Source organism: Thunnus thynnus, chromosome 7 (genome assembly GCF_963924715.1).
Source record: "Thunnus thynnus chromosome 7, fThuThy2.1, whole genome shotgun sequence".
NCBI lineage: Eukaryota > Metazoa > Chordata > Actinopteri > Scombriformes > Scombridae > Thunnus > Thunnus thynnus.
Genome location: NC_089523.1, coordinates 34181528 through 34205403, shown reverse-complemented (window position 1 = coordinate 34205403; position 23876 = coordinate 34181528). Strand labels below are relative to the sequence as shown.

Sequence of the window (23876 nt, the reverse complement as noted above, 5' to 3'; positions counted from 1 at the left end):
TCAAACTCTTCCTGTCCAGTGAAAACTATGTATCTCCAAATTCTGTGATTCTGAATGTTTGTGATAAACTGAAGGATTAAGTGATCCTTTATGAGTTGAGAAAATTCTGATTCTACTTCTTAAGCTAAATAAAATATTATTTCATAGTGATAGTTTATTAAATAGTTTATTGTACTCTTGGATTAGCTGGAAAATGCATTGTCACAAAGCAGAAAACAGGCTGTTTTTCTGAGCTCATGAAAAGTTGACTTTTTAGAGATACGTGGTTCTCACGGGACAGAGACGCTACAGACATATGATGATCTTATAGAATATGATGCATCACTGTAGATGAAACTACCCAACACTATTTAAAGTAGATAAAATGATCACCTTAAACATCTACAACAGTAAAATGCAACACACACATGAATGCAGCAGTAATATTAAAAACATCATATATAGTAAAACACTGACAGGGACAATTGTTCTGCAGAATGAACACTTTTATTGTTCATACTTAAAGTAAATTTAGCTGCTAACATTTACATACTTTTACTAAAGTAAGGTTTTATTTATTTTATGATGGGGTTGGGTAGTAGTCCTGGGTAAAGAAAGGTTTCTGGTCTTGACTTGAAGAGATGGGAGGATGCGTAAGTCAGTGATCAGTGAAGTGAGTTCCACAGTTCGGTGGCATAGAAGAGGGGGGCAGTTATGGAGGACATGAGTTATGATCATCAGATCTGTGCAGGCAGCAAGTAGAGGTGTAAACCGGTTGTAGACGTTTGTCTGGTGAGGGTGTTGCACAGGTGAAAGAAAGATCTTGACCGTCTTGTCGACTCAGAGGTTGCAGGATAGTGATGAAGGAGAGACAGCGGTGTTATCGACAGTCAGAGATGGTACCATGTTTCTATAGGTTTGTAAAAGGAACTATTTACATTTACAAGTGTGTAAATCAATGGAGAGGTGCGCTGTAGCCCTGCGGCCCTGCTGGGCTCACAGGGAAGCAGGTGGCTGTGGTCCTTCCATGGAGGGACGCTGTCCATCAACATGTTTAAGTAGCTGTAACTGGTTCACAACACTGACTTCACAGTAGCAGCAGTGAAAATGTGCCGTTGTGCGACATGACTGCACGCACTTCACAATGATGAAATGTGAAAGTGAACAGAAGTGTCAACTTTTCTAAATAACTTCATTTGAACAATATCAAACCATTTTCTAATACATCCAAACTGATATCAGCAGTTACAAAACAAAGCTTTGCTATAAACTACATGAGATGGTTGCTTATGTCAACATTAATTAATGATGAATTAATTCACTCTGCACAGTTAGATATGTAAACAGTGTTTATTTCTCTACATAACAAGACAGAAAAATCAACATCATGACTTATAATAAAAAACTAATGAAGTCATTCATTCTGAAAAACCTGAGTGACATCATTCTGCTTCAAAGATATTACAATGAAACATTCAGCTATGTATCAAATATTATTGAAAATGACTGCAGCTTATTTTTTACCCATGTTGTGCATTAAAAGGTTTTTAATATGTTGTGCATCAAACACATTGCATCTCATTGATAGATTAAATAAATGTGTAAATCACGTTGTGCCCATGTGTCAGGTGTTCCTCTGCTCATCATTCTAAAACTAACAATATACAAATACATATTACAAAATGATTGACAGCTGGACTGAACTGACCTCTATATTTTAGATCACTAGCAGGATGTTTCAAATGATGTGGACAAACTGTTCTGTGATTGGAACATCTGCTGTTGCCATGAGAAACGCTCAATGTTTACAAACAAAGGTAACCAGTTAACAGGAAAACCAGTTGATTTGTAACACTGGATACAGATCTCTATGCAGTTCACCATAATGCTGCTACAGACGGACAGTTTCTGTGTTTACTATCGTTCAGACTCACTTCATGTGAGAATCCTGTTTATTTGGGAAGCTGTAGGAGTCTCAGCAGCTCACCCTGATCATCATTGATTTGTGTGATAAACGTCTGTTTGTGAATCACCAGAATCTCTAGAACAGCTGAGAGAACAGAGTTAACCTGACACATAGAGACACAATGCTCACATTTATAGCAAATACATCAGCTTCAAATAAACCAGAATTTTACTTTATAATAATGTTATTGTAAAAATCTTATGATCATTAATATTGTGATATAATATTATTGGTATAATGTTACATATCAAAGACTGCTGATGCTGTTATAGTCATTATAATAATTATAATAATACAATAACAGCATTAAAAATCATAATGATGTGAGCGTCTCGCAATAGAATTTGAAGCTCTGTTATTGGATGTTTCTGACTGAAATGCATCTTGGGAGTCGTAGTTAACTTCTCTCTTTCAGTTTTTATGTCTACAGGCTTCTAGCTTTGACTTTTTATCAAAGAACCAGATATTTTATTACACAGTTGTTGAAGTGAGGAACTGTCAGTCACCTCACAGTCTATGAGCAAAGTAATGGGACTTTATATCTGGAACAAGGGACACATGAAAGAAAGTCTCTGTACCTTTTAAAGCCTCTTTATTCTGTCATACAGGAGATGATCTGGGCCTCATCCTAGATTGGCTCTTTAAACCCACAGCAGGAATGCGTGCAGACTCCCAAAGAATTGCTGTCCTGATTACTGATGGAGAGTCCTACTCCGGCTTAGACGAAGCCTCGCAGCTCCTGAGAGACATCGGCATTGAGATCTACATTATTGGTGATTGATTTTCTCTCTGCAACTCTGAAACTACATTATTTTATAATGAAAGAATAACATGACATTAACATGAATTAAACATGATATTTTATCACAAAGAAAATGTTAGCTAGCAAGACTCTTAAGATGTCTGTATGACTACATTTATATTTTATATCAGTTAATGTCTGACTTTATTAAATCAAGTTTTTTAATCGTGGGCTGAAATGAATTAAACCACTTTGCTGCTCAATAGGAGGAAAGTCAAACTAAAAATGTGGTATGCTTTAGCAGTGAAATAAAGTTCATATGATTTTAACACTACATTTTTCTCTCAGGTGTAAAGGATGTAAACGAGGGTCTGCTGAGGAACATGGCCTCAGATCCTGCTGAATCTCACATGTTCAGAGTCAGCGACTCCTCGTTCCTCCTGGACATCGTTGACAACGTCACCATCAACCTCTGTAACAGTGCCAACAGTTTAGGTAGGCAAAGAGTCTGTTATCATCAAACAGCAATACATGTTAACACCACACTGATCCACTGCTGTCAGAATCAATCTTAAGATATCAAGTTTTAAAAGCTGTTAAACATCACTTAAATGTTGGATTCTTACAGTTAGATATAAAGTTATTCTATTGCTTTTAATCTCTTTTAATCTATTGTGTAAGAAAATCTGAATATTATCAGACTCAGGTATGATCACAGAGAAAACATCAGAAAATTCATCTATAAAACCAACAATGGACTTTGGTGTCCTATATATTTAATATGAAGCTTTATTTATTCGGAAGTCTCTGAGATTATAGGGGTGAAATCCAGTGTTTTTACATTCTCTTTAGAAAGCCAACCAGGAACAACGTTTTGATGTGTATTTGTGTAGTTGTTAATAATCCATAAACTCCACAGAAGGGCAGAGATCCATTCATCTTTTGACAGTTTATTAACATCCGTTACACAGTTAATACGTTTACACAGTCAAAAACCTTTTTTGTTCCACTCTTAACTTTCTTCTGACTTTCTTCTAACTTCAGTGTCGTTTCTTAAAGCGAGCGTTGGCCTTGTAACCTTTTGCACATGTGCAGTAGCCATGTGTCAATATGAGCTCACTATTCAAACAAATTACTCATTTCAATAAACAATTAACATAATTAACATAGTAATAAATAAATGCAATAATATTCAATATAACAAAAGTCAATTCTACTTACAGAGACCAAGATCCGTTTTGCAAGAGAGACCTGAGAACAGGTTACATATACACAGGATCACAATAAGACGGTTCATTAACATCACAGTCACAAAACACCATCATACATACTGACAGACACACTACTTAAAACAATCACACATTTAGAGAATAGCAGCTAGTAAAACCTTTAAGTCCCTCAGAGGGAACACGTTTCTCTAGCTGTGTTGCAGTTCATTCCAGTAGTGAAGAAACTGGAAACCAGTCTTCCCCAGTTCAGAGTTTGTATGAAGAACTTTTAAAGCCAACCTGCTCTGTGATCTGGTGTCATGGTTATCAGCTCAGAGTTCAATTAAAGATGTTAAATAACTCGACAACTTAGATAGCAAGGCCTTATAAATGAAGACACAGGTCTGCTGGTGCCTTCTAGATGCCAGTAACAACCATCCTTTTATTCTTTTTCTTTTCTTTCTTTATTAGGATCCCCATTAGCACCAGCATAAGCTATTCTTCCCGGGGTCCACCGCACATACACACTCATACACATTATAGGCACATAAACTGCTGCATTTGATACTGTTGACCACATTATTCTGCTGAACAGACTTGAACACTGGTTCAGTCTCTCTGGCACAGTTCTTAAATGGTTCAGGTCTGACTTAACTGGTCGACAATTCTTTGCGTCCGTGGACGACCGCTCCTCTGATAAACTAGACAACTTAGATAGCAAGGCCTTATAAATGAAGACATGTCTGCTGGTGCCTTCTAGATGCCAGTGACAACCACTCCTCTGGTAAAATAGACCTGACATGTGGTGTCCCACAGGGCTTTATCTTGGGCCCAATTCTTTTTAGTCTGTATATGTTTCCATTCGGCAATATTATAAGAAATCACAACATTGATTTCCATAATTCCACAGATGATTCCCAGCTATCTCTGTGAGTTCAAATGACTAAAGTTCTATTAAGGACTTGATTGCATCACTGACATAGGTCAGTGGATGACTCAGAACTTCTTAAAGTTGAATCAAGACAAAACTGAGATCCTTGTTATTGGAGGTTGAAAACAGGTTGAAAACCTCGGTGTTATCACAGACTCTGAATGTCACATTAGAAACATGACTTAAGTGTCCTTCTATCATTTGAGGAATATTGCCAGAGTCAGACCGTTCCTCTTCCAGATACAGAAAAGTTAACACATGCTTTTATCTCCAGCAGGTTGGACTATTGTAACGCTCTTCTGTCTGGTGTGTCTAAAAGACCTATTGGTCAGTTACAGCTCGCACAGAACGCAGCTGCATGTGCAGCGGTGCCAGAATGAGTTTTGAAGTGGGAGGACATCCAGCTATAGATAACATAATAGTCATCATTTAGGCCATAACTCTAATGTAACCTATCTCACCTCGTAAATGCTCACATAGTTTAGTAATTAATGTTACACAACAGCGTTGCACTGCAATGTCTCTGGAGAATAAAACATGAGACGCTACTTTTGCTGAAAAGAAAGTTGTAAAAGAGGCTATGATGAGCCCCGCTAACCCGACGTCTCCTTCATAAAAAGGCAGAATATTGAGTTATAACCGACCAGTCTGATGTGTGTAGAGGTGTGTGGTTCTTCTGCAGAAGCCTGAGGCCAGATGCATAAAACTCTGTGTAGATCCACGACTAAAACTGTGTGTACGCACAAAGCCAGAGATATGCAGACACATTCTTCTCATCAGATTTATAAGGCTGAGTGTTCGCATGGTTCTGTTTTATAAATCTCAGTCATTGTGGAACTGGGCAGATGTGCACGAGCCTCATTTCCACTCCCACAATGAGCCATAAATGGATGAAGACACACACTGAACCAGCTGTTTTCATATCAACATGATGCCTGCTCCACCAGTCTGTACAGCTGAACAAACTGGAAATAAAAAGTGCAGTTTAGGTTCTCCAACAGTGGAACAGCTGTCATTACGCGCAACCATCACGCAGCAGTGCGGCTCTTTATAGCGTCCATATCATTAATTCATCACATGGACTGTAAGCCAACGTCAGCACTGATATCTCAGAAATGTCATCATATTTTACAAACCAACTTTACAAGATGTGACACAACTAAGGATAAAATAAAGAGAATATTAACAGCAAAATAAAATGTTGAATCTTATGTAAATTCAAAGAATGATACAATTAATCACACAAAGTAGTTAATCAATGTTACCTTAATAAAGGCGCCTTTGATTGGCATTTTACAAATCTGTGTGTAAACACAAAAACAATCAGACAATCAGTGCAGCTGGTTATCAACATAAACCATGTTTTACTAAAAGATTCTGTCTCAGCTTATATTTCATCTCCACCTCATCACATCCGCCTCAGATCGCTTCAGAAAAACATGTACGTCAGGTCTGAGGAATGTGTGAGTTACGCACATTCTGCTTTCATAAATACCAGTTTATGTGTGGGGAATGGCGTCATTTATGCATCTGGCCCCAGGTGTCGTTACAGCAGATCTAATGAAGGTAAACACAGTGAATGAATGTGCGTAACAACACTGCGCTCTGTCGCAGCGTCTCACAGGCTGCAGATTTATTAACATATCTGTCCTGCTGCCTTCAGATGCTGCAGGGATTTAATGAACTGGAGGAGAAGTGTTTCATACAGTATAAACAGCTGTGGACAGCAGATACTGTAAGAATCACTCACATTCATTTATAGATCAGTACAGATGCTTTAACCACATTAAATCTTATTTTCTGTGCTGATTTTGGTCGGAGAGTGTTTAATTGAATAACTTATTTATATTTGGAGCATTAATCCGTTATTGCAGCACATTTACAGCAAGTATTTAGTTTGCTCTTGTTGATAAAATCAAGAAGTGGCAGCAGAGTGACTTTGCTCCTGAAACAGACGTGGTTCTCAGACATCTAAGACCCATTTTCCACCAAAACACCAACAACTCGCTTTGCGCTGCCTATTTGAACAGTTCACTGTGTATGCAGCGCTGGCCACCACAACACCACACAGATGGGCAAAGCAAATTTCAAGGAAAATACCAAACTGTCTGTGCTGCCTGCGCTCGTCATTGCACTATCATGAAAAATAGGCTCAATGTTGTATTTTGTAGTCAGATTATTTAAACTAGTCTTAACTGGAAGCCATAATAGACTACTCACAGTCCCCCGTGCTCTGATTATGATTGGACTTAAAGATCCAACATGTTAGAGTAGGCTTAGACATTATGGCTGTGACCGTAATACCTGGCTTAGACATTACCACTTTATTACCATGACACCTGAAAGTGGGGGGACAAAAAGTCTCGCTGTCCCCCCTATTCCAGCACCAGTGACCTGCAGCTTCTCTTTAAGTGCACAGTGCAACATATTCCAGTTGATGTTTAAACCTCCTAAAAAATAAATCTCATTATCAAGATCACACACTTTATCTAACATTTCACACAATTAATCCAAATACATGAACTTTTCATTTGGAGGTCTGTAGGAAGATCCTGCCAGCAGAGGTTTCCAATGTGATCAATACATTTGCAACCAGAGAATTTCGATATCAGCAGGCGTTAAATCATATCTCACTTTGGCTGCTATTTTGAATATATACTGCTACACCCCACATGTACAATGAATACCACATGAAAATATTTGTTATCTCAGTCACTTTGTTTCTTAGGCTGCAGATATTTATGTGAGCCAATTTTAGCCCTTTCCTTAATAACTTAGTTGAAATTAAGATGGTGACTTGAATTGTATTGTCAGTTTGGCTCATGTCCCATCTGCTAACATCGAGGGGGCAGGACTTATGACCTATACTACAGCCAGCCACCAAAGGGCCATCAAGATGTTATGGCTTCATTTTTGGGCAGCTGTCATGACATCCATCTTTTATATACAGTCAGTGGTTGTTACCTTCAACTTCAGAGAAAGCTTTATTGGTATGAACGTTGCAGGTAAATATTCCCAAAACTAATGATGGTTCTCTCTCTCCAGACTCTGTCAGGCTGGTGAATGGGACTAAACCGTGTTCAGGCAGACTGGAGGTGAAGTCTGAGCAGTCGTGGTCCTCAGTGTGTGAAGCTGACTTTGACCAGCAGGATGCAGAGGTGGTCTGTAGGGAGCTCAGCTGTGGGGCTCCTTCAGTCCTCCAGGGGGCGCTCTATGGAGAAGTGGAGGCTCCAATGTGGACCAAAGAGTTCCAGTGTGGAGGCCATGAGTCTGCTCTCCTGGACTGTGGAAGATCAGACTCAGCTAGAAGCACCTGCTCACCTGGCAAAGCTGTTGGACTCACCTGCTCAGGTAGAAGAGGAGCTGCAGCTTTGATTTGGCTTCATTTCTGTTCTAATGAAACTCACTTTATTCTTTTACTGATGACTCTCTTGTTTCTCTTCAGAGCCTGTCAGGTTGGTGGGAGGAGCCAGTCGCTGTGCAGGTACACTGGAGGTGAAACAGGGAGAGTGGAGACCAGTGGATGACTTTTACTGGACCATGAAGGAAGCAGCTGTAATCTGCAGAGTTCTGGACTGTGGCTCTGCTGTTTCATCAGGAATCAGATATGAGCGCTCAGACAGATCTGTATGGTGGATCAATCCTGACTGTGTTCAGTCTGGATCTACACTGAGGGACTGTATATCATCATCATCTTCCTCTTCCTCCATCATGGAGCTCACCTGCTCAGGTAAGTCCATCAGTGACATCATCTATGACAGTAATATTTTCCTTCCTCTGTTGCAGTCAGTCTTGGGGAGTAACAGAATATATGGAACAGTTTTACGTAATTAGGATCCAAAAAAAAGGTAACTGTATTCTGTTAAAGTGACAGAAAAAAAGAAATAATCAGATTATCCATATATTTAGTAAAAATGGGGATTATTAGCAGGATTACAATTTTAAAAGACATTTTAAAATAAAGGAGGATATACTACCATGCATGCGTACACATAGGCGTCCTGCACATCTGTATCCAGCTACTGGACACACTGAGCCAGGGGACCCACAGCAACACTGTCCTGTCCTGCAGTCTGCTGCTGGGGCTTCTCTGGCTTGTTCTTGCAGCTCATGATTGTGATGTTTCTCGGTGGGGAGCAGCAACATGTGCACCTGTGTGGTGTGAAGTGTGACACAGTTTTAAGGTCACATTTCTCTCAGATACGCCAAGTACCCGACATTACGGTGCACCTTGTGTAATAAGTACATGAGTTTATATCTCTACTTCAGAACAGACAGCTCATTCTCTCCTGTGTACCTCTGGTGTGTTTTATCACAGGAAGAAAACCTCTATTCAATATACTGAGCATCTGATTTGCTGAAGGTTTCCAGGCAGTTATGAGCAACAGTAACTGTGACAGACATAACATGTGCATGGTACTATATCGCTTGTGTTTTCTTTTTAATTCAGTAGGTGGACAGCAGATTTGTTCAAAAATAGTATGTGTGGTCTTATTCTATGTATTAATCTAAAACAGAGCATTTTCTGTTTGCCTTGTAAAAGGAACAGATTTTATTTTTGCTTTATAAACTGCACTATGTGGTCATGTGCTGTGCCTTTTCATTGTAGGTCCATAGTCTACTGTCTGATACTGATAGGGATGTGCAGACGGTCCAGTATTTTCTATATGTATCTGTATTTGTTGAGGCAGCAAAATTATTTGTATTTGTAACTGAATAAAGGTGGAGAGAGGCTATTAATGTGCTTCCACAGTAAGTGATTATTTCCTTTAGTCTGTTGAATAATATCAATGAAAATGTTAGCTTTAGCCTTCTTAAGTTCATTTACTACTCTGTTACGGTGGTTTTTAAAGAGACGCATATCTGTATCAAGACCAGATTTCAACACCTTTTTGAGCAGATAGTCTCTATTCTTCATCAGAGTCCAGATATGTTCTGTCAACCAGGAAAGGTTTGCCTTTTTGTGTCTGTTACATTTCTTAATAATAATAATGATAATAATAATGATGATAATAATAATAATAATAATAATAATAATAATAATAATAATAATAATAATAATGATAAATGTGTCCTTATTATGGATGCCACGGTGAGGAAATTTTCCCACCAACTAATAAACTCGTGACAACACCAGTGTTACCAGTTACACCGGACATTCTACAAAATAAGATATTTGTCAGTGACGCTCATCCGTAGAGCGCTTACTTTGATCTTTAACATTAGATTTTTAGTCTAGATTTTCCCTTATTTAAGAGTTAATGACGGCAGGCTTCAGGCTGCTGCCAGCGGGTTTGTCCTCCGTGTGCAGCCAAAAGACGACCGCCACTTAGAACCAGAACCGGAGCAACTCGCCTGCCAAACTACTTATAGAGAACCAACAAATCCACTCTTTATTAAATTAAAAACTCTAAAATTCAAAGATTTGATTGACTTCTAAACTACCCAAATCATGTACAGAGTAAAAATCAATAATTAACTAAAAATATCCAAAGGTTGTTTCAAATGAGAGAAAGTAAACGTGACCTGAGAGAAACCTATATGTTCAAAAAGCATTTAGTCAGAACAAATGCAAAATATCATTGTGTCACAATCAAAGGAGTTAATGTATGGAACAACTGTGGTGAAGAAATGAAAACATGTGGAACACTAAACAAATTTAAAAGACTTTTTAAAAATATTGTATTGAACAGATATGGGTTGGACTTGTGTTTCCAACCTGATTGATTTGTTCTTGTGTTGTTTCAGTGTTTGGTTTGTAATGATTCTGACTGTTCTGTTCTTGTTTTGTCTGAATTTTTGGTTTTTATTTGATCTGATAGAGATAGGTATCATGGACACTTGTGGCAGAAAAAAGGGGGAGGGAGGTGTAGGACTAGAAAACTTCTTCCTTCCTTTTCAAACATGGAATGCCTTATTTGAATTGTTAACTGGGATTTTGATATATATGTTTGCTTTGTCTTTGGAGGGTCTCCACGCCAAAAGATTAAAACAATGTGTCTTTGCATTCTCCAGACAACAAGTCTTTAAACAGTTACTGGGAGCTAACTAATGTTAATATAAAAGCATAAAACAGAAAAGCTACTAGCACACCAGAGTTGGTTTGATGCAAATAAACTTACACTAAATTTAGGTAAAATGAAATTCATAATCTTTGGTAATCGTTCAAATAACTCAAATAAGAAACTCATGATAAATGACGTAGAAATCGAAAGAGTGACTGAAATTAAATTTCTTGGAATGCAGATGGACTTTCTCAGCTACCACTTCCCCACACTTATGAAGAGAAAGAAGACACTGTAGATGTTGTGGAAATTTTCTCTCGAGAAAGAGGCACATGGAGACATAAAGAAAGCATTAAACATTGTTACTTGTTGAAGCAGTTGTAAACACTGTACGATCCATCACATCATCAGTAACAATTATACAAATGTCCACACACAAACAAAAATACAATCATCTTGTATTTTTGGAGAGAAAGCATGTTGTTCAGCTGGCCCTTTCCCTAAAGCCAGCCCTTTCTCTAAAGATTGTGAACTCAAACTAGACAGCTTTATACCTCTTCAGAAGCAAAGCTAAAAACAGTCTGGTCCCTAAATGGACACTTCCACAAACCGTTACACCTTCTTGCAAACAAGTATGGTCTCTAAAACAGCAGGCTTAAGACAAAGATATCTCTAGCTAACCCCAGAGGTCAGCAAGCAGCCCTCAGATAGAAACAGGTTCAAGAGTTCAACTAGCCTAGGAGTAAGATTTCTTCACCAACATGTATCCCCAAAATGACAATGACATTACATCACATTCAGTTGATAACAAACATTGACTCCTTAGTTTGAAGACATTCGTAACATATATACAAAAGATTTATAAAATGATAACCTACTATTCAATTTTCTTTCACAATGTGTTCTACATGTCTCAGTTGGACACACTAGCAATCAGTAGCACTGAGATCAGACGCAACATCATGTCTGACCCCATTCTGTCTTGTGTCCTGGAGATGGTCACTGCTGGTTGGTTTCCAACTATAAAAGACTCTGGTGGTGAGCTGTCACCCTTTCTGGTTCATCAGCATGACCTCACTGTATAGCCAGGATGCCTCTTGTGGGGTATACAAGTGATGTTGCAACCCAAACTACGCCCCCATGTTTTGAGGGAGCTTCACACAGCACACCCAGGTGTACTGAGGATGAAGAGTTTGGCTTGGAGTTACATCTGGTGGCCAGGCATTGACTCCCAGACAGAACTCCAGGCCAAATCCTGCCACTCCTGCCACTGGGTCCAAAAAAAGACCAGGTGTTGCACCTCTACACTCTTGGATGTGGCCTTCCAGTCCATGGGAAAGGATTCACATGGATTTTGCAGGCCCATCTGAGGGGCACACGTACCTGGTGGCTGTGGATGCACATTCCTAATGGCCTGAGGCACTGATCCCAGTATTCCCAGCAACAACGGCACCAAAAACACTCCAAGGCCAGAAACTTTGATGTTGGAGAGCCTTGTTTGTGACTACTGAAAGGGGGAAAAGTGGACACAAGGTGTTGTAATGGCACAAACTGTACCAGAGTCATACAAGATAAATGTAGGAGCACAAGGACTAAAGAAACACCATGTGGACCAGATGTTGGCACGTTCAGAGCAACCACACCAGGAGACTGTAGGCTCTGAAGTGCATCCTCCCATTGTAGTACTACACCTCACCCTGGTACTAGCCTCAACCTCAAAATAATGGAAATCTAGTTCCTTTTACTAACAAGACATCTGAAACACCTCCACTCCACTGAACCACCCCATGCTGGAGATATTCAAGTATCAGAGACTAATAGACACTATCCCTTGAGGATGACGAAACCACCTGAATGTTAACAAGCTGAGTGAAAGGACTGAAAGAGTTGTGCAGCGACATAAGAGACTGTATTTAGTTCTAAGAGAAAAGGCTTCCAACATACAAACAATATACTGGAAAGAAATGAAACTCCCATTCCTTATTTTATGTTAAAGAAAAAGTATTTTGGTTTAATTCTAACAACATATTAAAGTTGGGAGGAGATGTTATATATCTAATGATTAATGTCCAGATGTTATTTGGCGTGGTGAACACATTGACGTTCTAAGCCTTTATATGTCGGTATGTACCAGTGAACTACTTTTCCCCACAGTAAAAGGTCTGAGTGGGGATGAAGCCAACATGTCCATGTGTGTGTCAAGATCATTTAAACATAGACATATAAGTGAGCAACAAAACAAATAACAAAACCGTCACATCACAGCGGGGCGGGGCTTATGGGCTCTGACTTGCTGAGTGGGACAAAGGCACGCGCCCCGCTCAGTTAAACTGTCCGAGAGAGAAGAACGAGCGCACACAGGAGAAAAAAACAGAGGTGGAGACATTAAAACTATCCAACAGGAGCACAAACACATTTGATTGGCAGCAGAATCAACCAATGGAAGGCCATAAACTGCTTATATGGTTCAACCTCTCTTTAGTCTCACTAGTGAAGTTTCTGTCTGAATTTAAACCATTTAATTTATCAAGTCCATATCATTTTAATTGATATGACTGTTAATTGATACATATATATGCGGTTCTGGAGAAATAAGCAATCGGCCTGTTCCAGACAGGTACATTTTGAACGGGCACTACACTAGTACAGAATACATAACCTCACAAAACTATCTTTGTTAAAGTAAATGAATTTACGCTACATTAATGGAGCTACAAATAAAGATAAATTAGTGTTACATCCCCAAAATTAATCCACAGTATGTGGAGAGTAACATATAGAATCAACCCGGGGACAAAGAAACAAAGAAACGGAAGTATATTCAACAAAATCAATAATTTATTAACAATGTGAATAAAATGTACAAAAGCACACAAAACAATAACTGAAATATACTTTCTAAAAGGAAGAAAGATGGATTAGATAAGTATTATAAATAACAATTTAACTTTTAATTTTTAAATGAAAAGAGCTAAACACAAGACTGAATACACTCCCTCTGAAAGGGAGGTTGAGTTATCGACCCCGACCACCAGAGACTCCTCAGCCGGGCTCCAGGAGGAGACCTCCTGAGATGAATTATATTTCTGTTTGTAATGAGATGAATTATATTTGTTATAGTATATAAAAAGGTGGTAAATAAAGATCAGTATTAAGTTGTAAATCCTCTCTCTCTCCAGACTCTGTCAGGCTGGTGAATGGGACTAGTCTGTGTTCAGGCAGACTGGAGGTGAAGTCTGAGCAGTCGTGGTCCTCAGTGTGTGAAGCTGACTTTGACCAGCAGGATGCAGAGGTGGTCTGTAGGGAGCTCGGCTGTGGGGCTCCTTCAGTCCTCCAGGGGGCGCTCTATGGAGAAGTGGAGGCTCCAATGTGGACCAAAGAGTTCCAGTGTGGAGGCCGTGAGTCTGCTCTCCTGGACTGTGGAAGATCAGACTCAGCTAGAAGCACCTGCTCACCTGGCAAAGCTGTTGGACTCACCTGCTCAGGTAGGAGAGCTGCAGCTTTGATTTGGCTTCATTTCTGTTCTAATGAAACTCACTTTATTCTTTTACTGATGACTCTCTCGTTTCTGTTCAGAGCCTGTCAGGTTGGTGGGAGGAGCCAGTCGCTGTGCAGGTACACTGGAGGTGAAACTGGGAGAGTGGAGACCAGTGGATGACTCTTACTGGACCATGAAGGAAGCAGCTGTAATCTGCAGAGTTCTGGACTGTGGCTCTGCTGTTTCAACAGTAATCAGAAATGAGCCCTCAGACAGATCTGTATGGAGGATCGATCATGACTGTGTTCAGTCTGGATCTTCACTGAGGGACTGTGTATCATCATCATCACATTCCTCTTCCTCCATCATGGAGCTCACCTGCTCAGGTAAGTCCATCAGTGACATCATCTATGACAGTAATATTTTCCTTCCTCTGTTGCAGTCAGTCTTGGGGAGTAACAGAATATATGGAACAGTGTTACGTAATTAGGATCCAAAAAAAAGGTAACTGTATTCTGTTAAAGTGACAGAAAAAAAGAAATAATCAGATTATCCATATATTTAGTAAAAATGGGGATTATTAGCAGGATTACAATTTTAAAAGACATTTTAAAATAAAGAAGGATATACTACCATGCATGCACACACATAGGCGTCCTGCACATCTGTATCCAGCTACTGGACACACTGAGCCGGGGGACCCACAGCAACACTGTCCCGTCCTGCAGTCTGCTGCTGGGGCTTCTCTGGCTTGTTCTTGCAGCTCATGATTGTGATGTTTCTCCGTGGGGAGCAGCAACATGTGCACCTGTGTGGTGTGAAGTGTGACACAGTTTTAAGGTCACATTTCTCTCAGATACGCCAAGTACCCGACATTACGGTGCACCTTGTGTAATAAGTACATGAGTTTATATCTCTACTTCAGAACAGACAGCTCATTCTCTCCTGTGTACCTCTGGTGTGTTTTATCACAGGAAGAAAACCTTTATTCAATATACTGAGCATCTGATTTGCTGAAGGTTTCCAGGCAGTTATGAGCAACAGTAACTGTGACAGACATAACATGTGCATGGTACTATATCGCTTGTGTTTTCTTTTTAATTCAGTAGGTGGACAGCAGATTTGTTCATAAATAGTATGTGTGGTCTTATTCTATGTATTAATCTAAAACAGAGCATTTTCTGTTTGCCTTGTAAAAGGAACAGATTTTATTTTTGCTTTATAAACTGTACTATGTGGTCATGTGCTGTGCCTTTTCATTGTAGGTCCATAGTCTACTGTCTGATACTGATAGGGATGTGCAGACGGTCCAGTATTTTCTATTTGTATCTGTATTTGTTGAGGCAGCAAAATTATTTGTATTTGTAACTGAATAAAGGTGGAGAGAGGCTATTAATGTGCTTCCACAGTAAGTGATTATTTCCTTTAGTCTGTTGAATAATATCAATGAAAAAGTTAGCTTTAGCCTTCCTAAGTTCATTTACTACTCTGTTACGGTGGTTTTTAAAGAGACGCATATCTGTATCAAGACCAGATTTCAACACCTTTTTGAGCAGATAGTCTCTATTCTTCATCAGAGTCCAGATATGTTCTGTCAACCAGGAAAGATTTGCCTTTTTGTGTCTGTTACATGATTTCTTAATAATAATGATAATAATAATAATAATAATAATAATAATAATAATAATAATTGTTATTATAATTATAATAATTATGATAATTGTAATTATTATTATAATAATAATTATATTAATAATTATATACATATTATATTATATATATATAATATTAATGCACGTATCAAATACATGACTTACACAATCTGATCTATATGCACGACATACAAAATATAGTCTACAAAGCTGACATGTTAACACTTGTTATTCTAGTAACTTTAAGCTCATTACTCAATATACGACTCAGCTTAAAAACAAACTAAAGAAACTGTCACAACAAGCAGCCAGACCTCCTGCACACTCATTCACTAATCACACAACATCAACAGGTGACTGAACAATCACTCAATTAAAAACTGGATCAATTCCACATGAATGAATGAGTGATTCCAGACATCTGTAACTTCAACAAGCAAACTACCCACAACACATTATATATATATCTCTGCTGCATTCTTGTTAAGGAGATAAATTCACACAACAGCCACACAGAGACATTTAACCATCAGAGATATAATTAGTGACCAAAGAGACAGAGAGAGAGAAGCTGTATCTGACTCACGTTATCTGATGTCTTCTTCTTTCTATCATGGAGATGAAGTATTCATGTCATTACATCATTTGTGACTGTTGATCATCTTGTTTGTTAGTTAACAGAACTTTATGGCTGCTGCTTAACCAGTCTGATATCATTAGGATTAATGACAAACAAGCTAACTCTCCTGGTTGTTTCTCCGGTCGCTTCTCTCTCCAGCCTCCCTGGCGGTGTCCTGCTGTCGCTGCGCTGCACAGTCCAGATAATTTCTCCCGTTAGCTTAACAACAGTCCTTAACAGTCCTTCCATGGATGTATAAAGAGTCCTTCAGGCTGCTACAACAAGCTAACTGTTGTGTTGGCTAATGCAAGGAGCTATCTACTGCTGCTACTCTGCCTTACAGTGGAGAGAATTGAAGATGAAATCTGGAAACTATCATTGGACCAACTCGGTGTCAGTATTGTATTCTGGTTGTTGATTGGTTAGGGAGGACAGCCTCCCTTGGAGCGTCATTTTACGTGTCTTGGCAAATCACAGATTAGCATGAAAAAAAATGAAGTACATTAAATTGATGTAAGAGATCCCGCCCTGCGGAGGACAGCAGGCACCCCCCCCCCCTCCCCCCTCCCCCTCCACCACCACTTCACACACACTGCTCTTTCTCCTCCCGCCCTGTTGAAGCATTTTAACCAGAACTTCAATAATGGATTTTTTCCAAAGAAGAGAGAAAAAATATTTTATAAATAATACTGAGGTTTTGTAATGGTTTATTTCAATTTTTATTTTGATTTTCCACTCGCCTCTCAAAAAAGGAGGAGCAACCTCCTCTGCCTCTATGGACCAGCCTCCACTGATGTGAAGTGTCCAAAACACTGAAAACGTTTCTATTTGCAGATGATACAAGTTTACTTTGTTGTGGGGACAACAAGGAACAACTTTTGGATTCAGTGGAAAAGGAACTGAAAAAGCTGAAGAGTTGGTTTGATGCAAATAAACTTACACTAAATTTAGGTAACATGAAATTCATAATCTTTGGTTATCGTTCAAATAACTCAAATAAGAAACTCATGATAAATGACGTAGAAATCGAAAGAGTGACTGAAATTAAATTTCTTGGAATGATAATCAATAAATTATGCTGGAAGCCACATATAAATGATATTAATGTTAAAATATCAAAATCAATTGCAATACTAAATAAAGCCAAAGATCTTCTAAATCAAGCTTCATTACACACCTTATACTGTTCCTTTATACTCCAATATACAACTTACTGTGTGGAGAAATACATATAAAACAAACATTAATCAAATCTTCATCCTGAAGAATCATAAACAAAACTACTTATAGAGAACCAACAAATCCACTCTTTATTAAATTAAAAGCACTAAAATTCGAAGATTTGATTGACTTCTAAACTACTCAAATCATGTACACAGTAAAAAATCAATAATTAACTAAAAATATCCAAAGGTTGTTTCAAATGAGAGAAAGTAAACGTGACCTGAGAGAAACCTATATGTTCAAAAAGCATTTAGTCAGAACAAATGCAAAATATCATTGTGTCACAATCAAAGGAGTTAATGTATGGAACAACTGTGGTGAAGAAATGAAAACATGTGGAACACTAAACAAATTTAAAAGACTTTTTAAAAATATTGTATTGAACAGATATGGGTTGGACTTGTGACGTTTTGTTTCCAACCTGATTAATTTGTTCTTGTGTTGTTTCAGTGTTTGGTTTGTAATAATTCTGACTGTTCTGTTCTTGTTTTGTCTGAATTTTTGGTTTTTATTTGATCTGATAGAGATAGGTATCATGGACACTTGTGGCAGAAAAAAGGGGGAGAGAGGTGGAGGACTAGAAAACTTCTTCCTTCCTTTTCAAACATGGAATGCCTTATTTGAATTGTTAACTGGGATTTTGATATATATGTTTGCTTTGTCTTTGGAGGGTCTCCATGCCAAAAGATTAAAACAATGTGTCTTTGCATTCTCCAGACAACAAGTCTTTAAACAGTTACTGGGAGCTAACTAATGTTAATATAAAAGCATAAAACAGAAAAGCTACTAGCACACCACACCTGCTGCACCTCCCTGCCACCATCTTGTCTGCACCTCAATACTATGGACCAAGTTCTTCTTGGGCTTCCCTTCACTTACTGTTACATGGATGATATCCTCATAAGTGGGTCAGATGAGGAAATCCACCTAAGAACCCTGTATGTGGTCCTGGGAAGGCTGGAGGAGTATGGCCTGCATGTCAAACAGGAGTCAGTGTACCTGGAACACATTATTGATGCTGCTGGGTTCCACAAATCATCAGAGAAGGAATGCACTACTGTGGCTGCTGCTGTACCCACTTACTTCAGCCAACTACGTTCTTTTCACAGAATGATCAATTATTATGGATGGTTCATTTTAACCATCTTGAAATATCACTGCTGCATAAGGGAGAAAAATGGCAGTGGACTACAACTTTCTGAAAAGCAAAGGAGCTTCTAGTATCTCACAAGGTGCTGACACACTACAATGCTGAGCCGCCCCTCCGTCTCACCTGTGACACCTCACCCTACCGGGAAGGTGATGTACTCTCACACAGTATGCCTGAGAGCGAGGAAAAGCCCATCGCCTACACTTCAAGAACGCTCAGCAAGGCAGAATAGAACTACACCCAGACTGAGAGGAGGCACTGGCAGTAGTCTTAGTACACAAGTTTCACCAGTATCGCTATGGTAACAAGTTTACACTGCTCACTGACCATCGCCCACTGACCTCCATTCTGAGTCCACAGAAGAGTACACCATCTATGATGGCTGCCTGAATGCAGCATTGGGCGCTCCTTCTGTCAGCACATGACTACACCATCGAGTACTGGAGGGCAGCATTACAGGCTAATGCAGATGGACTTTCTCAGCTACCACTTCCCCACACTTATGAAGAGAAGGAGGACACTGTAGATGTGTACCACATGTCCCAGTTGGACACACTACCAATCAGTAGCACTGAGATCAGTCAGCATGACCTCACTGTACAGCCAGGATGCCTCTTGTGGGGTATACAAGTGATGTTGCCACCCAAACTACGCCCCCATGTTTTGAGGGAGCTTCACACAGCACACCCAGGTGTACTGAGGATGAAGAGTTTGGCTTGGAGTTACATCTGGTGGCGAGGCATTGACTCCCAAACAGAACTCCAGGCCAAATCCTGACACTCCTGCCACCGGGTCCAAAAAAAGACCAGGTGTTGCACCTCTACAACCTTGGATGCCTTCCAGTCCATGGGAAAGGTTTCACATGGATTTTGCAGGCCCATCTGAGGGGCAAACGTACCTGGTGGCTGTGGATGCACATTCCAAATGGCCCGAGGTGCACATCATGGACAACACAACAGCAAGCAAGACCATCCAAGTACTGAGGAGACTCTTCAGTCGTTACGGCATCCCCCACATTCTTGTGAGCAACGACAGCCCTTGGTTCTTTTCTGAAGAATTTGCTGCATTCCTGAAGTCCAACGGTGTTAAGCACATTCACTCAGCACCCTACCATGCTGCAACCAACAGGTTGGCCAAACACTTTGTGCAGACTTTCAAACATGCCTTAAAATCTTCCAGAGGCAATGCACCTGTGCAACAGCAGCTTAACACGTTCCTGTTAACTTACCATAACACCCCCCACAACACAACCAAGGAACCACCAGCTATGTTGTTCCTGAAGCGTAAGCTGCATCTTGGCTGGACCCCTCGAGCCCAGTGTAGCCGGAGCAGTGCACTGATCCCAGGATTCCCAGCACCAAAACCGCCAAAAACACTTCAAGGCCAGACACTTTGATGTTGGAGAGCCTGTCCTTGTTTGTGACTACTGAAAGAGGGAAAAGTGGACACAAGGTGTTGTAATGGATGCCTATCAAGAGCCTTGATACATATATATGCGGTTCTGGAGAAATAAGCAATCGGCCTGTTCCAGACAGGTACATTTTGAACGGGCACTACACTAGTACAGAATACATAACCTCACAAAACTATCTTTGTCAAAGTAAATAAATTTATGCAACATTAATGGAGCTACAAATAAAGATAAATTAGTGTTACATCCCCAAAATTAATCCACAGTATGAGGAGAGTAACATATAGAATCAACCCGGGGACAAAGAAACAAAGAAACGGAAGTATATTCAACAAAATCAATAATTTATTAACAATGTGAATAAAATGTACAAAAGCACACAAAACGATAGCTGAAATATACTTTCTAAAAGGAAGAAAGATGGATTAGATAAGTATTATAAATAACAACTTAACTTTTAATTTTTAAATGAAAAGAGCTAAACACAAGACTGAATACACTCCCTCTGAAAGGGAGGTTGAGTTATCGACCCCGGTGCACCACAACTCAAGTACTGAAAGGTTTGCAACCAGCACACAGCACATAAAGCTGCCGACTGGCTCACTGAGCCTGTCTGCTCGTCTCTCCTGGTCTTCATCCTTCATCCAGATAAAAAACATACACCACACTACAACAGTAACAGTTAGCTTACAGCACAATAGTGAGCTAAAGCTAAGGCCATGTTAATGTTTTTGAGTTGCCAATATGATCTTAATTCTGTCACTTTGATATCATCTGTTCTGGGTTCATACAGATTAATACATCAGATGTTGAAGAAGTTATTTTAACTGGTTCTGTGAAGCCGTTAGTGTAAAGTCTGTAGTCAGTCTAGATCTCCTCACTAGCAGCTTTATAGCTGTCGACTGTCACATGATTGAACAGCCAATTAGATTTACTGTAGCAGCTCCAAAGAAGCTACTTGGTCACAATTTGAATTTCCCGCTCTTTCCTTCTGACAAACACTGTTGCCAATTTAACGACTTTGTCGCTAGATTTAGTGACTTTTCATACCCCTTTATCGACTTTTTTTTTTCAAAAAAGCGGCTAGCGACATATTTAGCAACTTTCTGGACAGACCTTAACTTCTCTCCTTGAAGGGAGTCGCCAGTATTTCTCAGTGAATGAGCACTAATGTAGCTCTCTGTATTGACTGTTCAGTGGATGGGACAGAGCAGCAGCATGTTCAGTGGACCAATCATCAGCCAGAGTCATGAATGAGTTGTTAATGTGTGTACCTAATGACCAATCATTGATCTCATTGTTGTTATTCAAAATAATTTAACTTTACAACATAAATTTGATTTTGTTTTGTCAAAATAGACAGTTAACAATAGTGAACTTATTCTGGTGCATGATCATCTCTCTATTCATGATACTTCAGTTAGAGTTCATACAACAGCTGCATTAATATTATTAGAGGCAGATTTAGATGCACATTGAGGCGCTGCTAGAGAAGAAAAATAATTAATGACATAGCTAGTGACAATCTGTTTAGTTTAATGTAACTTAATATTCTTTAAATTTCTAAAAAATTATGTATGTATATAATTATTTCATAATGTCATAGATATGCAAATTAGCACATGACATCATCTGGCGACATCCAGAGACTTTTCCTGCAGGCTTTAGCAACTTCCCAAATAGTTGGCAACACTGCTAACAGACCTCAGTGTACTAAACCATTTTACCAAACATCACCACTCAGTAAACCTGTCAGAAGTGTGAGTGTGAGTTTTCTTGCCTCACAGTGTGTGAAAGTGAGCTTGCAAACCTGCAGCTGGATGTGTTACAGGTACTGGGCTGCAGCACCCATAAGCAGTTATATGTATCCTCAAATACAGGAAACAAACCTGAGACAGAGACTTGGCTTGCTGTTGCTGAATCATCTACAGTTGTTTATTTACATCTCAGTAACATCTCATTCACTGTATACTGTGCATTGCCCTTTTGTTCTCATTTAACCAGTATTTACTATTATTCATTGTCTCTCTTGACATATTTTCCATGTTCATAAAACATGTACAAAAATGAAATGTCAAACCCAGTGCAAACACATTTTGTCTTTGTGTCACTTTCATATCTCTTCATTCATATTTTCAAATAAAGTTTTGCTATAGTTGCAGCACGAATGCACTGACACACAGATACTACCAAGTATCACCTGGACTTGCACATAACAGTACTCATAACTGCACATCTTTAGAAATGTCTACACTTATACATATAAATATTATATAATTTAAACATGACAAATCATTTATGGAGCAAACCAGTATGTAAAATTAACCAAAATATTGGAGACATGTGGCCCAAACTAACACTTTAAGATTAGCATGTCCACTAACAGACAGACGTGTGCACCTGCCGCCATTTTTGTTACTCTCAGCGGCCACTTTTGTAAAAGTGAGACAAACAAACTCTTTCACCTCCCGTTTTACTCTTATACTTAAACTGAAATTATCTCTCAGCATTAGCTGATCAACTACAGCAACTTCTGTGAGTTTTTGACACATTAATAACCTGAAATACAGGAAAGAATGGTGAGACAGAGACGTGGCTTGCCGTTGCTGAATCATCTACAGTTGTGAGGAGAAGCTCAATGCTCCTGACTACAGTCACTGGGGCAAACCACGGTGTCACACTGCCACCTGTTGTCGAAAAACTGCTACAGCAGACCAGTTATTGTGGTTTAAAACCAGTTTACTTGTATAAAAAAGAAAGACAGTATAAAAATAAAATGCAGATACTCTCTCAAACACACTAAAACCAAACAATTACATTTACCCAAATGTGATCACACTTTAGTGAGCGTCACAGATGCTCAGACTTAAAACAAAGTTTGCAGGAAACCTAAAAGTTTATAATACTAAGATTACAGGTACAAACCCCTGTTCTCAAGCACACCTTTTTACATGATATAATATTCCATAATCCCTGTGGATGGTGGGTCCACAGAGCGACTCCATGTTGCTTCTTCAGGCTGTGTCTGACCAGGCTCCATGAGCCAAGACCCGACCACCAGAGACTCCTCAGCCGGGCTCCAGGAGGAGACCTCCTGAGATGAATTATATTTCTGTTTGTAATGAGATGAATTATATTTGTTATAGTATAAAAGGTGGTAAATAAAGATCAGTATTACATTTTAGATCCTCTCTCTCTCCAGACTCTGTCAGGCTGGTGAATGGGACTAGTCTGTGTTCAGGCAGACTGGAAGTGAAGTCTGAGCAGTCGTGGTCCTCAGTATGTGAAGCTGACTTTGACCAGCAGGATGCAGAGGTGGTCTGTAGGGAGCTCGGCTGTGGGGCTCCTTCAGTCCTCCAGGGGGCGCTCTATGGAGAAGTGGAGGCTCCAATGTGGACCAAAGAGTTCCAGTGTGGAGGCCGTGAGTCTGCTCTCCTGGACTGTGGAAGATCAGACTCAGCTAGAAGCACCTGCTCACCTGGCAAAGCTGTTGGACTCACCTGCTCAGGTA

The 23876-nt window shown here is 39.5% G+C and overlaps 1 protein-coding gene across 1 annotated transcript in view; it reads left to right on the top strand.

Annotated features, from left to right (window-relative positions):
* The window catches only part of LOC137186599 (scavenger receptor cysteine-rich type 1 protein M130-like), a 61429-nt gene that overhangs the window by 28623 nt on the left and 8930 nt on the right, over window positions 1–23876 (top strand). Inside the window, exons 6-12 of the mRNA XM_067595649.1 lie at window positions 2554–2718; window positions 3036–3182; window positions 7872–8177; window positions 8272–8556; window positions 14011–14316; window positions 14408–14695; window positions 23568–23873. Coding sequence (XP_067451750.1) covers window positions 2554–2718; window positions 3036–3182; window positions 7872–8177; window positions 8272–8556; window positions 14011–14316; window positions 14408–14695; window positions 23568–23873 — 1803 coding nt within the window. The remainder of the gene's footprint in view (window positions 1–2553; window positions 2719–3035; window positions 3183–7871; window positions 8178–8271; window positions 8557–14010; window positions 14317–14407; window positions 14696–23567; window positions 23874–23876) is intronic.